This window comes from Melospiza melodia, chromosome 31, assembly GCF_035770615.1.
Source record: "Melospiza melodia melodia isolate bMelMel2 chromosome 31, bMelMel2.pri, whole genome shotgun sequence".
NCBI lineage: Eukaryota > Metazoa > Chordata > Aves > Passeriformes > Passerellidae > Melospiza > Melospiza melodia.
In genome coordinates, this window is record NC_086224.1 from 411,357 (window position 1) to 426,287 (window position 14,931).

General features: G+C 67.4%; 1 protein-coding gene across 5 annotated transcripts; it reads left to right on the forward strand.

Moving 5' to 3' along the window:
- Positions 1-723: 723 nt before the first annotated feature.
- Positions 724-13,679, forward strand: LOC134431319 (rap guanine nucleotide exchange factor 3-like). 5 transcript variants are annotated; one of them, XM_063179304.1, is made up of 27 exons: positions 724-924; positions 5,133-5,186; positions 5,380-5,486; positions 5,558-5,679; positions 5,755-5,929; positions 6,093-6,177; positions 6,411-6,471; positions 6,578-6,654; positions 6,817-6,963; positions 7,060-7,169; positions 7,455-7,543; positions 8,591-8,669; positions 8,800-8,950; positions 9,036-9,118; positions 9,442-9,481; positions 9,683-9,764; positions 9,852-9,998; positions 10,077-10,174; positions 10,304-10,429; positions 10,774-10,955; positions 11,034-11,124; positions 11,359-11,409; positions 11,725-11,812; positions 11,895-11,959; positions 12,101-12,155; positions 12,814-12,885; positions 13,519-13,679. In XM_063179304.1, exons 1-27 carry the CDS (start codon positions 724-726, stop codon positions 13,635-13,637), a joined length of 2,757 nt encoding a protein of 918 aa, XP_063035374.1. In that variant the 3' UTR covers positions 13,638-13,679. The 5 variants fall into 5 exon arrangements, with proteins under 5 accessions (XP_063035374.1, XP_063035375.1, XP_063035371.1 ...); XM_063179305.1 differs by having other exon boundaries at positions 777-924; positions 7,452-7,543; positions 9,599-9,764; XM_063179301.1 differs by having other exon boundaries at positions 777-924; positions 7,452-7,543; positions 9,599-9,998.
- The last annotated feature ends 1,252 nt before the right edge of the window (positions 13,680-14,931 follow it).

A 14,931-nucleotide genomic window follows, 5' to 3' on the forward strand; every position in this document is an offset into this window, starting at 1 on the left:
CTCCCTCTTCCAGCCTCTCTGGGTCCCCCCACCAGACTGGGCAGGGCAGGGGAGCCCCCCGTGTCCTCCCCAAACCCCCGTGTTTGAGTTGCTCAGGGACTTCTCGAGACCCCCAAAACCCAGTCCCGGGGGTCCCGGAGTTCCCGGGGCTCCCGGGGGTCTCGGCTGTGCCTCCCCCATGGCCGGGGGCGGCTCCCGGGGGTCCCGATGGTCGGGGCTGTGCCTCCCCCATGGCCGAGGGCGCCTCCCGGGGGTCCCGGGGGTCCCGGCTGTGCCTCCCCCATGGCCGGGGGCGGCTCCCGGGGTCCCGGCTGTGCCTCCCCCATGGCCGGGGGCGGCTCCCGGGGGTCGGGGCTGTGCCTCCCCCATGGCCGGGGACGCCTCCCGGGGGTCCCGGCTGTGCCTCCCTCATGGCCGGGGGCGGCTCCCGGGGGTCCCGGCTGTGCCTCCCCCGTGGCCGAGGGCGCCTCCCGGGGGTCTCGGGGGTCCCGGCTGTGCCTCCCCCATGGCCGGGGGCGGCTCCCGGGGGTCCCTCCCGCCGCAGGTCCCGGTGCGGGGCCGTGGGAGCCGGGGAGGGGCGGCGGGCGGAGCTGCCGTTCCCGGGGCGGGCCCGGCGCGGCGGCGGCGGCGGCGGCGGCGGCGGAGCCGCTCCCCAGCCCGGCCCCGTCCCGAGGAGCCGCGGAGCAGCCCCGGCGCCGCCACGGCCTCGCCGCCCCCCGCCGCATGAAGGTGCGCGGGGCCGGGCCGGGGGCGGCGGCCGGGGGGGCGCGGCGAGCGGGGCCGGAGCCCCCCGGGGGTCCCGGAGCGGACGGAGCGCGGCTCCCGGGGCTGCTCAGGAGGATGCACTTGTTCCGGAGCTCCAGCTACGACGTGCGGCTGGAGGGGGCCGGGGGGAGCCTGCCCCGCATCCAGGGGATCCGCTGGGTGAGTGGGGAATGGGGGGAGCGCGCCCCCAAATCCGCTGGGAGAGTGAGGGGAGCGCGCCCCAAAATCCGCTGGGTCAGTGGGGCCGGGGCAGCGTGTCCCCAGATCCCCATGGTCAGTGGGGCCGGGGTCTCTCCAGCCCCGGGAATTTGGGAATGAGAGGAGGGGAAGGAGTCCAGGAGTGCAGGGAGCCAGGCGAGAGCACGGGGAGTGAATCCAGGCGTGCCAGGAGCCAGGTGAGGCTACGAGGAGCCAGGTGAGGGAGGGAGGAACCAGGTGAGGGTACCGGGAGTGAATCCAGGCGTGCAGGGAGCCAGGTGAGGGCACGGGGAGCCAGGGAGGGCACAGGGAGCCAGGGATGGCACAGGGAGCCAGGTGAGGGCACAGGGAGCCAGGTGAGGGCCCGGGGAGCCAGGGATGGCACAGGGAGCCAGGTGAGGGCACGGGGCCCCAGGTGAGCTCACAAGGGCCAGGTGAGGCTGCAGGTGAGCTGCGCGGGCTGGGACGGGCGGAGCGGAGCGGAACGGGCGGCCAGGCGTGAAGCGAGCCCGGTGCCAGGTGCCCGGCGGCGCATCCCAGCAGGAAGGACATTCCAGGGGCGGGGGGACGTTCCAGGGGCGGGGGGACGTTCCGGGGGGACATTCCGGGGACACGCAGCGTTCCCCGGTAGGGATCTGGCCCCTGCCATCACGACCTCCCCGCCCGGCTCCGTTCTGGCCCCGGGAGCTGAGGGGTGGTCCCGGGGGTCCCTGGCCCTGCTCTCGGCCCCTCCTTGTCCCCTCTCGGTCCCTCCTTGTCCCCTCCAGGCGGGGAGGTGACCCTGGAGCCCCGCAGAGCTTCCGGAGCTTTGCGTCCTTCCCCTTCCCTCACTGCTCGGCCTGGGACGCTTTTCAAGCAAAAAGTGGAATTATTTTAGGGGACACCTCCCCTTTGGGCATTTCCATGCAACGCAGGGGCTCCCTCCCAGATAAGTTTTCCTCGTTTTTTCCTTTTCTTCCCGATTTGTTTTTCTCTCCAAAACTTTTCGGAGCAGACTTTGGGGTGGGCTTTGGAGGGACGTTAAGGCCGGGTGAGCAGCAGGCCTGGAGCGTTCCTGGGCTGAACTGGGATAAATCCCACCAGCCCAGGCAGCAGTGGCACCTGTGGCACGGCAGGAGCGTCCCCTCTGTGGGGACACCCAGGGATTGAGGGCACTGGAGCCGATTCCAGCAGGGAAAGGGGGATTTTGTCCCAGCACAGCCACTCCTGGGGCAGGGAAATGCCTCAGGAGCCACACAGGTCCCTTGTCCCCGTTGCTGGAAGCTCCTGGAAACTTCTGGCTCCATCTCATCCCCCTTGGGGATCTGATCCCAGCAAATCCCTCCTGGCTCCAAAGGACAGTGGTGTCCCCAGGTGGCTCCATCCTTCCCAGGGGACAGGTGCCGCTGTGCCGGTGACAGGTGCCACTGTGCCAGCCAAAAGTGCCGCTGTGCCAGCCAAAAGTGCCGCTGTGCCAGCCAAAAGTGCCACTGTGCCAGTCCCTGGTGAGGACAGTAGAGCCGGAACTGGTCCCCAAGCCCATCCCAGGGGTGCCAAGCCCCATCCTGGGGGCGCTGAGCCCATCCCAGGTGTACCAAGCTGTGTCTTGGGGGGTGCTCAGCCCTGTCCTGGGGGCGCTGAGCCCATCCCGGGTGTACCAAGCCCATCTCGGGGATGCCCAGCCCCGTCGCGGGGATGCCAAACCCCATCCCAGGGTTGCTGAGCCCATCCCGAGGGTGCCCAGCCCCATCGTGGGGGGTGCTGAGCCCATTTCGGGGGTGCTGAGCCCATCCCGAGGGTGCCCAGCCCCATCCTGGGGGGTGCTGAGCCCATTTTGGGGGCGCTGAGCCCATCCCGGGGGTGCCCATCCCCGTCCCGTGGGATCCCAGCCCCGTCCCAGAGGATGCAGCGCCGAGCCCCGGCCTGCGGAGGCTGCGGATGGGCGAGGGCTTTCTCCGGAGCTCCGAGGCCCGAAATAGCCGCGCTTGTTTTCCTCGGCATCCCAAACAAACAAAAGCGGCCGCGGGCGCGGAACGGCCGCTGGCGGCCTTGGCCGGGCGCCCGGCGCTGCCGGAATCTCGGAGAAAGGCAGGATCCCGTGGGCAGGAAGGTGGAAAAGGCGACTCCTTAGGAAGCTGCTGGAGCCACGGAGTCACGGGGAGGGGGCTGGGGGCGTCCTGAGGGTCCTGACCCCGGGGGGGTGCTCCAGGGAGGGGGTTTGGGGACAGTAAGGGGGTTTGGGTGATTCCAGAGCAGCGAGGAATCCCGGGAAGGAGGAATCCGGTCCTTGAGCGGGGTTTTTGTGTCTCTTTCGGCGTCCTTGGAGCGCGGCCTGGCTCTGGGCCCCAAGGGCAGAGGGGGACGGCAGAGGGGGCTCTGTGCTGGGGGACGGCTGAGGCCCTTCGGGGACCTGGGCAGAGGGACACCGGGGCGTCACCTGCACCCGTTTGGTGGCACGAACCAGGAGGTGACGGGGACCTCCTGCACCCAGAGGGTGACAGGGTCCCATGGGTGACACAGATCTCCTGCTCCCATGGGTGACAGGGACCTCCTACACCCAAAGGGTGATGGGGAGCTCCTGTTCCCACGGCTGGCACCTCCATGTCCCCAGAGCAGCCCCGTGTCCCGGCCACCTCCCAGCTCCCATTTGCAAAGTTTGCAAACATTTGCTCGGAGCGGTTCCTGCTCGCCGCAGCCGTCACGGGGCTCGGCAGAGTTTGCAGAGCGCCTGAGTCACCGTGTCCCTGCCTTGGGGACACTGTGGCCAGCTCAGGAGCAGTGTCCCAGCCTTGGGGACACTGTGGCCAGTTCATCACCGTGTCCCTGCCTTGGGGACACTGTGGCCGGTTCAGGAGCAGTGTCCCAGCCTTGGGGACACTGTGGCCGGTTCAGGAGCAGTGTCCCAGCCTTAGGGACACTGTGGCCAGCTCAGGAGTGGTGTCCCAGCCTTGGGGACACTGTGGCCGGTTCAGGAGTGGTGTCCCAGCCTTGGGGACACTGTGGCTGGTTCAGGGGCGGTGTCCCAGCCTTGGGGACACCGTGGCCGGTTCAGGAGTGGTGTCCCTGCCTTGGTGACACCATGGCCAGGTGACACACGTCCCTGCAGCGTTCCCAGAGCCGCTCGTAGCTCCTCCAAATCCTCCTGAGCCGTTGAGAAGCGCCGGGAGCAGGTGGAGGTTCACCTCGAGGATCCTGCGCTAATTAACTCCTGCACTAATTAATTCCTGCCCTCCTCAATTGGAAATCCATCCGGGATTGCCCCAGCCTCCCCACCCACACCCCAGGAGGATCCCTGCAGACGCCAATTTTTGGGTGCCCTCCCGTGCCCTGTGGGACCCCCACAGCGGGGAAAGGGACCCCAAAACCCCCCCTGGGGGTGCCCCCCGTGCGGGTGGGCGTCCCTCGGAGGGTGCCCCGTGCCGGGTGAGCGCTCCAAGCTGAACTGGTCTGACGGGTGCGGGCCGGGCTTGTTTATCCAGGGCCGTGGCCAGGAGGGGCCCGCGGGCAGCGCCGCCACCGGGGCTCGGAGCTCGGGCACCTCTGCCCCGCGGCCCGGGCGGGGCTCGGCCCTCCCTGCGTTTGCTTTTACCCGGGGCATCCCCGAGGGGGAGAGCTGGGGGAAAATGAGCTGGAGAGCGGGACCGGAGTGAGGAAATGGGTGCTGGATGCAGGGAATTGGTGCTGGGGTCAGGAATTGGGTGCTGGGGTCAGGAATTGGGTGCTGGGGTCAGGAATTGGGTGCTGGGGTCAGGAATTGGGTGCTGGGGTCAGGATTTGGGTGCTGGGGTCAGGAATTGGGTTCTGGATTCAGGATTTGGGTTTGGGATTCAGGAAACTGGTGCTGGGTTCAAGAACTGGGTTCTGGGTTCAGGATTTGGGTTCGGGATTCAGGAAAATGGTGCTGGGGTCAGGATTTGGGCGCTGGGTTCGGGATTTGGGCATTGGGCTCAGGATTTGGGCGCTGCATTCAGGATCTGAGTGCTGGGTTCAGGATTTGGGTTCTGGGTTCAGGATTTGGGTGCTGGATTCAGGACTGGGGTTCTGGACTCAGGATTTGGGTGTTGCCCCTCACCTGGTGAAGAGCTGGGGGTGCTCTGGGGGTGCCAGGACCCCTCCCCAGCTGTGTGGGGTGATGGGGACACAGCAGAGCCCCCACAAACCCCCCAACCCTCTCCCCTTTGGTTTTCCAGACCCCGCTCCTGGACTCGGAATCCAGCCTGGACTATGGCCACAGCATCACCCAGGTGGGGGGGCCGGGGAAGCCTCCAGGGAGGTGAATTTGGGGGGCTGAGGGCTGGAGCACCCCCACACCCCAAAGCCATCGAGATGCTCCTCAGCCATTCCTGGGGTGGACAATGGCAATCCCAGGGCGCTGGGGGGACGGGTGACGGCCCAGCCCCCTCCCCACGATCTCCCTTGTCCCCCTGCCACCCTCAGGCGTCCTCGGAGAAGATCTGGAGGGCGGGCAAGCTCCTCTTCGCCCACCTGAGCACCTCCCGGCCCGGCCTCATCCGCGACCACAAGCACCACCTGCGGCACCACCGGTGGGCCGGGGGGCCCTGGGGGGCTCCGGGGGGGCTGTCCCGGGCGGTTCTCACCCCCTGTGCCCCCCCAGGCAGTGCTGCTCGGGGAAGGAGCTGGTGGATTGGCTGCTGAGCGCCGGCGCGGCCGTCCAGACGCGCGGCCAGGCCGTGGGCGTCGGGCAGGTGCTGGTGGACAGCGGGGTCCTGACGCACGGTGAGGGGGTTTTGGGGGGCTCTGGGGGGGTTCAGGGGGTGCAGAACCGAGCTGAGGGCCGCTGTCACCCCGCAGTGAGGCAGGAGTGGCACTTCCAGGACAAGGAGACGCAGTTTTACCGCTTTGCCGAGCTGGAGCTGAGCCCCGAGCCCGGCGCGGGGCCGCGGGAGCCCGAGGAGCTGCTGGAGGCTTTGGGGTTCCTGGCGCAGCTGGGCCCTGATGCGCTGCTCTCCATGGCCCTGCGCAAGCCGTGAGTGCCCCGGGGGCTCCTTGGCACCTTTTGGACCCGGCTCGGGGGGTCTGGAGCGGCCACGGGGATGCTGAGGGTGGGGGGACCCAACAGAGTCACCCAAAGAGGGGAAGGGGCTGGGGAGGGGGGCACAGGGAGCCGCTGACCCCCCCGGCCCCCCCAGGCCTGCCCAGCGCACGCAGGACGAGCTGGAGCTGATCTTTGAGGAGCTGCTGCACATCAAAGCCGTGGCTCATCTCTCCAACTCGGTGAGCGCGGCCGTGTCCCCAAACCCTGCGGGGTCGGGGTGTCCCCTCGCCCCCAAATCCTCCTGAACCACATCAGCTCCTGTCCCGGCTCCCTAAATCCTTCTGCACCCCTTTCCTTCCATGTAAACATCCTCTCTGATCATTTCTGTGCCTCCCTTAGCCCTTCCCTGCCATTCCCCGTCCCCGTGTCCCCCGCTGGCCCGGCTGAGGTGACAGCGCTGTCCCCTGTGCAGGTGAAGCGGGAGCTGGCGGCCGTGCTGATGTTCGAGGGGCACCAGCGTGCAGGCACTGTCTGTGAGTCACCCTGAGTCCCCCGTGGGTGACACTGGGGTGTCCCCAGCCCGGGGACACTGGAGCTGTTCCCAAAATTGAGGATTTTCCCACCTTTCCCCGGGCGCAGTGTTCAGCCAAGGTGACAAAGGCACCTCCTGGTACATCATCTGGAAGGGCTCGGTCAACGTGGTCACCCACGGCAAGGTGGGTTTGTCCCTGTGCTGGGGGGACACCTTGGGGACACCCCAGTGTCACCATCCCTCACCTACCCAGGGCTTGATGGCCACCCTGCACTGCAGGGACACTCTGGGGACACTCTGGTGACACCCAGTGTCATTGTCCCTCACCCCTCCACGATGTCCCCAGGGCTTGGTGGCCACCCTGCACGAGGGGGACGATTTCGGGCAGCTGGCGCTGGTGAACGACGCCCCGCGGGCGGCCACCATCCTCCTGCGCGAGGACAATTGTCACTTCCTGCGCGTGGACAAGCAGGACTTCAACCGCATCCTCAAGGTGGGCCCGGGGGGGGGATTCTGGGGGGGATTTTGGGGGGATTTTGGGGTGAACTTTGGGGAATCCCGGCCGGGCTGATGACGGGATCACCCCCAGGACGTGGAGGCCAACACGGTGCGGCTGAAGGAGCACGGCAAGGTGGTGCTGGTGCTGCAGAAGGACCTGCAGGGGGGCAGCGGCCAGGCGGCCTCGGCGCGGAGCAGCAGGTGACACTCCTGTGCCCCTGGTGGCGGGTGACACCCGTGTCCCTGTCCCCCTTTGGCAGGTGACACTCCTGTGCCCCTGGTGGCAGGTGCCACCCTTGTCCCCTGAGCCACCCGTCTGCCCTTTCCAGCCTCCCTCGGGGCAGTTTTTGGCAGGAACAAGGGGACAAGGAGCAGCGACGCCAGCCCATGCTGTCACCAGCCCGTGGTGGTGGCACCGCTGTCACCAGCCCGTGGTGTCCCTGCCCACGGCCACGGTGTCACCTCTGTCCTTCCCGTCCCCAGCAGGTACCTGGTGATGGCCGGGACACCTGAGAAGATCCTGGAGCACCTGCTGGAGTTCATGCGGCTCGATGCCACCCTCTATGACCCCGTGGGTAGGTGGGGGTGTCCCCACTGTGGGGGCGTCCCCATGTGCCATCCCAGAGCCACCCGGACACAGGGCTGGGGACAGGCTGGGGGCACCGAGGGGGTTCCTCATTCCCGGTGTCCAACCCCAAATCCCGCTGGTGCCACCCCGGGCTCGCTAAAAACCCCAAAAGCCGAGGCCGGGAGAGGGCGGCGGCTCCGGGCGGGGAGGGAGCGGCTCCTCCGGGCCGGGAGAGGCTCCTCGGCGCCTCTCGGTCTCCCTCTGCCTTCGGAGAGGAGAAACCAGACGAGCCGGGAGCCAGGAGGTGTCCCCAGCGGGTCACAAATCCCAGGAGGTGTCCCCAGCGGGTCACAAATCCCAGGAGGTGTCCCCAGTGGGTCACAAATCCCAGGAGGTGTCCCCAATGGGTCACAACTCCCAGGAGGTGTCCCCAGCGGGTGACAAATAGCAGCCGGGGACAAGGCGCTGCCTTGGGGCCAATCCCTGGGATTTGTCATCCCATCCTGGATCCCTGGGATTTGTGATCCCACCCCAATGACCCAGCGCCTCCTGTGGGGTTTAGGAACAAAATCTGCCCTGCCACCAGCGGGGTCCCAATGGTGGGGACATCCCGGGCCACCCCAGGCAGGGCACAGGGAATCCTTGGCCGGGTCCCCGTGTCCCCACGGCGCTGGGGACAGCAGTGACAGTGCCCTGTCCCTGGTGGGGACACCCCAGGCAGGGCGTGGAGGATCCTTGGCAGGGTCCCCGTGTCCCCACGGCGCTGGGGACAGCAGTGACAGTGCCCTGTCCCTGGTGGGGACACCCCAGGCTACCCCAGGCCAGACCAGCAGGGCACAGGGGATCCTTGGCCGGGTCCCCATGGTGGAGACACCCCAGGCAGGGCGTGGAGGATCCTTGGCAGGGTCCCCGTGTCCCCACGGCGCTGGGGACAGCAGTGACAGTGCCCTGTCCCTGGTGGGGACACCCCAGGCAGGGCGTGGAGGATCCTTGGCAGGGTCCCCGTGTCCCCACGGCGCTGGGGACAGCAGTGACAGTGCCCTGTCCCTCGCAGACACGCTGCTGGGGGATTTCCTGCTCACCTACACCGTGTTCATGCCGACCTCGCAGCTCTGCCGGGCCCTGCTGCACCAGTATCCTTCCGTGTGGGACTGGGCCCCAAACCCCCTTCCAGCACCCTTGGGTGCCTCCCCATCTCCCGGGTGCCATCCTGGGGGTCCCTGCCCCTCTCCACGTTTCACTGGTGCCCTTGACCGGTGCCAGTTTCCGCGCGGAGCCGCTGGAGGGCTCGGAGCAGGACAAGGCCTCGTACGCCCTGCGCAAGCGGCGCAAGATCCTGCGGCTGGTCAGCCAGTGGGTGCTGCTCTACGGGCGGCTGCTGCAGGGCGACCGCAGCACCACGGCCCTGCTGCAGGTACGGCCGGGGTGGCGCTGCCAGGGTGGCACGGTGACGCCACAGGGACTGTCCTGCACTCATCCTGCGCCCCCTGTCCCCGCAGAACCTGGCAGACCTGGCGAGCCGGGACCCTCAGCTGGGCGGGCTGTGCCAGGAGCAGGGCCAGGAGCGGCGGCGGCCCCGAGCGTGAGTCCCCACGGTGTCCCCCAGTGTCCCCTGATGTCCCCTGATGTCCCCTGATGCCACCACAGGTGTCCTGGGGAGGAGCTTTTGGGGTGGCTCTGGTGCCACCTTGTCCCCAGTGTGGGGGTTCCCGGCCATGGGGAGGGTGGCACGTGCAGCTGGGTAGGGTGGGGGGGCTCGGAGGTGGGCAAGGGGTGGCCTGGGGTGGCTGCAGTCCCCGGAGGTGGCCACAGTCCCAGGGGTGGCCGCAGTCCCTGGTGGTGGCCGCTCCCAGTTCTGTTGCCACCAGGAACGGCATCTCCATCCTCCCCCTTCCCTTCCCGCAGGCTGGAGAACGGTGACGGCAGCGTGTCCCCCCAGCCCAAGGTAGGGACCCCTGAGGGGTGACAGGGCAGGGTCTGGGTCCCCTCTGCCCTTTGGGGACACACCACAGGAGGGGTGGTGGCTGTGGCCGTGTCCTCCTGTCTGTCCCACCTTCCCCAGGCCTGGAGCTGGGGTCACACAGGACACGCCACAGGAGGGGTGGTGGCTGTGGCCGTGTCCTCCTGTCTGTCCCTCCTTCCCCAGGCACGGAGCTCGGGAATGTGGCTCGGGAGCCCCGAGGAGCCGATCCTGGACAGCACCTGTGCCCTGCGAGCGCAGGACAAAGGTACTGCCCCCTCAGCGGGACTGTCCCCGCAGCACGGGGACACTGAGGTCCCTTCTGTCCCTTTGAGGTCCCTTCTGTCCCCCCCAGTGCCCTACGAGATCTTCAGGGCCGACCACTCGTGCCTGGTGGCGGTGCTGCCGGTCAACGCCGCCGTGCGGGACGTGCTGCGGGCGCTGGCGCCGCGGCTGCGCCGGGACCGGGAGCACGTCCTGGTCAGGGTGAACTCGGCCGGAGGTGAGGGGACGCCCCGGGGTGGCTTTGTCCCCGTGTCTGTCCCCTCCTCGGTGTCACCGCGCCTTTCCCTCCGCGCAGAGCGAGCGGTGCTGCCGCAGGACGCCCTGGGGGTGTTCACGGCCCTGGGCCTCAACGAGAGGCTCTTTGTGGTCAGCAGGGACGAGCTGGGCAGCCTGGTGAGTGTGGGGTGGGGTCTGGGGTGGGCAGCACTGGGTGGACCCCCCTGGAGGGGTTGGGGGCTGCAGTGCCTCTGTTTGGGGTCCTACCGAGAGCAGAAAGGGTCAGGGGTCCTGTCCTGTTCCCAGACCCCCCACCCCGAGCAGCTGGGCCCCCACGCCGGCTCCTCGGACACGCTGGACCTGATCAGCTCCAAGGACCTGGCCAGCCACCTCACCGACTACGACTGGAACCTCTTCAAGAGCATCCACCAGGTGTGGTCCGTGCTGGGAGCGGCTGGGAGGGGGCTTGGGACACTCCTGACCTGCTGGGGAAGGGGTTCGGGACACCCCTCGTCTGCCAGGAGGGGGTTCAGGACACCCCTTACCTGATGGGAAAGGGGCTCAGGACACCCCTGACCTGCTGAGACGGGGTTTGGGACACCCCTCGCCTGCCAGGAGGGGTTTGGGACACCCCTGACCTGCTGAGACGGGGTTTGGGACACCCCTCACCTGCTGAGAGGGGGTTCAGGACACCCCTCACCTGCTGGGAAGGGTTTTGGGACACCCTTCACCTGACAGGAGGGCTCCAGGACAGCCCTGAGGCGCCTCTCACGCAGGTGGAGATGATTCACTACATCGTGGGGCCGCACAAGTTCCGCGAGGTGGCCACGGCCAACCTGGCGCGGGTGCTGCGGCGCTTCAACGAGCTGCAGTTCTGGGTGGCCACCGAGCTGTGCCTGTGCCCCGAGCTGGGGCGGCGCGCGCAGCTCCTGCGCAAGTTCATCAAGCTGGCGGCGCAGTGAGTCCCTGTCCCTGTCCCTGTCACTGTCCTTGTGTCACCGTCCTCATGGCTGACCCGTCCCGTCCCCGCCTGCAGCCTCAAGGAGCAGAAGAACCTGAATTCCTTCTTCGCGGTGATGTTCGGTGTGAGCAACACGGCCGTGACTCGCCTGGCCAAGACCTGGGAGGTGACAGAGGGGGGACAGCATAGGGAGGGTCTGTGGGGTGGGACAGCACCCGGGGAGGGACAGACAGGGGTCCCTGGGTGGGACAGACAAGGGGGGTGGGACAGCTGGGGGTCTCTGCGTGGAACGGGGGGGGGGGTCCCTGGGTGGGACAGGTGGGGGTTTTTGGGGAGGGACAATCAGGGGTCTCTGGGGTGGGACAGGGGTGTGCCAGCCTCTGATCCTGTCCCTGCACAGAGGCTGCCCCATAAGATCCGGAAGCTGCACTCAGCCCTGGAGAGGATGCTGGTGAGCGCAGGCCCTCTGCCCCATGTCCCCCTTTCCTGCCCCATGTCCCCTTCCTTCCCCATGTCCCCCTTTCCTGCCCCATGTCCCCTTTCCTGCCCCATGTCCCCTTTTCCACCCCATGTCCTCCTTTCCTGCCCCATGTCCCCTTCCTTCCACGTGTCCCCCTTTCCTGCCCCATGTCCCCCTTCCCTGCCCCATGTTCCCTTTCCCTGCCCTGTGTCCCCCTTCCCAGCGGAATTTGCCCCTGGAGCAATGGGGAGGGGGTCCCACTGTCCCCCCTGTCCCCCCACCCCCCGTGTCCCTGCCTGTCCCCAGGACCCCTCGTGGAACCACCGTGTCTATCGCCTGGCCGTGGCCAAGCTGAGTCCCCCCATCATCCCCTTCGTGCCCCTGCTGCTCAAAGGTGGGTCTCTGCTTTTGGGGACCCCCCGGGTGTGCCCAGCGCTCCCCAAGGACCCCGCTCTGAGCCCCAAACCCCCCCCCAGACATGACCTTCATCCACGAGGGCAATCGCACCCTGGCCGAGAACCTCATCAACTTCGAGAAGATGGTGAGAGTGGGGTGGGGACCCCCGCGAGGGCCCTGCTGTGCCCTGCAGGCAGAGCTCTGGCACTGCTGTGGTGGGGACAGAGGTTTTGGGGATCCAGGTGGGGCCGGGTGGCAGCAGGTGACCTCTGTGCCTCACCCACAGCACATGATGGCCAAGACCGTGCGGGTCCTGCAGCGCTGCCGTGGCCACGCGCATGGTGAGAGCCCCAGGGAGCTGGGGAGGGGGCTTGGAGGGTCCCCTAAATAGGGCTGGGGCCCTGGGGATGGGGCTGAACCCTTGGGGAGGGGGTTGAGCCCTTGGGGACAGGGCTGAGACCCTGGGGATGGGGCTGAGACCCTGAGGATGGGGCTGAACCCTTGGGGATGGGGCTGAGACCCTGGGGATGGGGCTGAGACCCTGAGGATGGGGCTGGAGCCATGGAGATGGGGCTGAGACCCTGGGGATGGGGCTGAGACCCTGGAGATGGGGCTGAGACCCTGGAGATGGGGCTGAGACCCCGGGGATGGAGCTGAACCCTTGGGGATGGGGCTGAGACCCTGAGGATGGGGCTGAGACCCTGGGGATGGGGCTGAGCCCTTGGGGATGGGGCTGAGCCCTTGGGGATGGGGCTGAGACCCTGAGGATGGGGCTGAGACCCCGGAGATGGGGCTGAGACCCTGGGGATGGGGCTGAGACCCTGGGGATGGGGCTGAGACCCCGGAGATGGGGCTGAGACCCCGGAGATGGGGCTGAACCCATGGGGACAGTGCTGAGACCCTGGGGATGGGGCTGAACCCTTGGGGATGGGGCTGAGACCCTGAGGATGGGGCTGGAGCCCTGGGGATGGGGCTGAGCCCCCTCTCTTTGCTCCTCAGCACCGCTGTCCCCACTGAGGAGCCGCTCCCCTCACCGGCCCGAGGACGCCAAGGCCGTCAGGATCTCCACGTGTACGTCTGGAGCTTCTCAGTCAGACCCCTAACCCTGCCCCAGGGGACCCCCAACGCTCTGAGGGGGTCCCTGAGCTGGGGGAGAGGGGATGGAGATGGAGGGATCCATGGAGGGATCCATGGATGGATCTATGGATGGATCCAAGGAGGGATCCATGGAAGGATCTATGGAGGGATCCATGGAGGGATCCATGGAAGGATCCATGGAGGGATCCATGGAGGGATCTATGGAGGGATCTATGCAAGGATCCATGGAGGGATCCATGGAGGGATCCATGGAGGGATCCATGGATGGATCTATGGAAGGAACCATGGATGGATCTATGGAAGGATCTATGGAAGGATCCATGGAGGGATCCATGGAAGGATCCATGGAGGGATCCATGGAGGGATCTATGCAAGGATCCATGGAGGGATCCATGGAGGGATCCATGGATGGATCTATGGAAGGATCCATGGAGGGATCTATGGAGGGATCTATGGAAAGATCCATGGAGGGATCCATGAGCCAGTCCAGAGCGGTTTGGGGAGGTTTTGGGGTGACACAAGGGGTCCATGGGGTGATCCTGCAGGGATCCTGGACAGGCTCACAGGCTGTGCCCCAGCCTTGATCTCATCCCTCCCTCCCCACAGGCTCGGAGCAGTCCCTGAGCGTGAGGAACCCCGTGTCCACCTGGGCCTACCTGCAGCACCTGAGGGCCATCGACAGCCAGAAGGAGCTGCTGAGGCTCTCCCGGGAGCTGGAGCCCTGAGGGCAGCGGGGCTGGAGCGGGGACGGGGGCCCAGAATGGGGATGGGGGTCCAGAGCAAGGATGGGGGCCCAGAATGGGAATTGGGGGTCCAGACCAAGGACGGGGGCCCAGAATGGGGATGGGGGTCCAGACCAAGGATGGGTGCCCAGAGCAGGGAGAGGGGCCCAGAATGGGGATGGGGGCCCATAGTGGAGATGGGGGGTCCAGAGCAGGGATGGGTGCCCAGAATGGTGATAGGGTCTGGAGTGGGGATGGGGGTCCAGAACAGGAATGGGGGTTCAGACCGAGGATAGGGGCCCAGAATGGGGATGGGGCACCATCCTTGGACCACCAGAACAGGAATGGGGGCCCAGAGTGAGGATGGGGCCCCAAAATGGGGACGGGTGCCCAGAGCAGGGATGGGGGTCCAGGAGTGAGGATGGGGGTCCAGAACCATGATGGGTGGCCAAACCAGGGATGGGGGCCTGGAGCAAGGATGGGGGTCCAGAATGGGGATGGGGGTCCAGAGCAAGGATGGGGTTCTGGAGCAGGGATGGGGGTCCAGAGCAAGGACGGGGGTCCAGAGCAAGGATGGGGGTCCAGAGCAGGGATGGGGGCCCAGAGCAAGGATGGGGGCCCAGAGCAAGGATGGGGGCCCAGAGCAAGGATGGGGGTCCAGAGCAGGGATGGGGGCCCAAAGCAGGGTTGGGGGCCCAAAGCAGGGATGGGGGCCCAAAGCAGGGTTGGGGTCCCAGCTGCCGGCGGCAGGGCAGCCCTGGCTCTGCTCCCATGGCCCCCGGCTGTGCTGGAGCCCCCCAGAGCTCGGCCCTGGACTCAGATCCGGCCCCGCTGAGCTCCGGGCAGGCGGGGCAGAGCAATAGAGGTATTTTTGTACTCACGGCTGTGCTCCCCGTTCTTCTCCTCCACCTCCGAGGTGACCTTGGGGACGGCCCCGGAGCTGCCCCGGGCGAGGTGACACAGCGCTGGCACCAGGAGGGGACAGCTCAGGAAATGACTGAGGGCTGAGGGAGCTCCAAACCCGGCCCTTGTTGCACCGAACGCCGCTCCCGTGCCAGCTGGCACGGCAGGGCCCGCTCCCTGCTCCGGGAGGGATCCCAGCATCACCCCAGCATCCTCGGGGGCTGTTTGGGGTGGGGTCTCACCTGCCCAGGTGGAGGGCACAGGGTGGGAGCCTCTCGCCCTGTCCTGGGGCTGTGGCCGCTCCCAAATCATCGGGGTCGGGTCCCAGGGGTGCCCCCAAATGCTGCCCCTGCCTGGAACCGGCCCAGGCCAGGCCAGAGGGCTCTGGACCACC

Bases quoted from the DNA above. Each gene is read 5' to 3' on its own strand.
- LOC134431319 (XM_063179301.1), top strand. From the start codon at position 841: ATGCACTTGTTCCGGAGCTCCAGCTACGACGTGCGGCTGGAGGGGGCC. The intron at 6,964-7,059 runs GTGGGCCCGGGG...GATCACCCCCAG, and splicing joins ACTTCAACCGCATCCTCAAG to GACGTGGAGGCCAACACGGT. The intron at 11,410-11,724 runs GTGAGCGCAGGC...GCCTGTCCCCAG, and splicing joins CAGCCCTGGAGAGGATGCTG to GACCCCTCGTGGAACCACCG.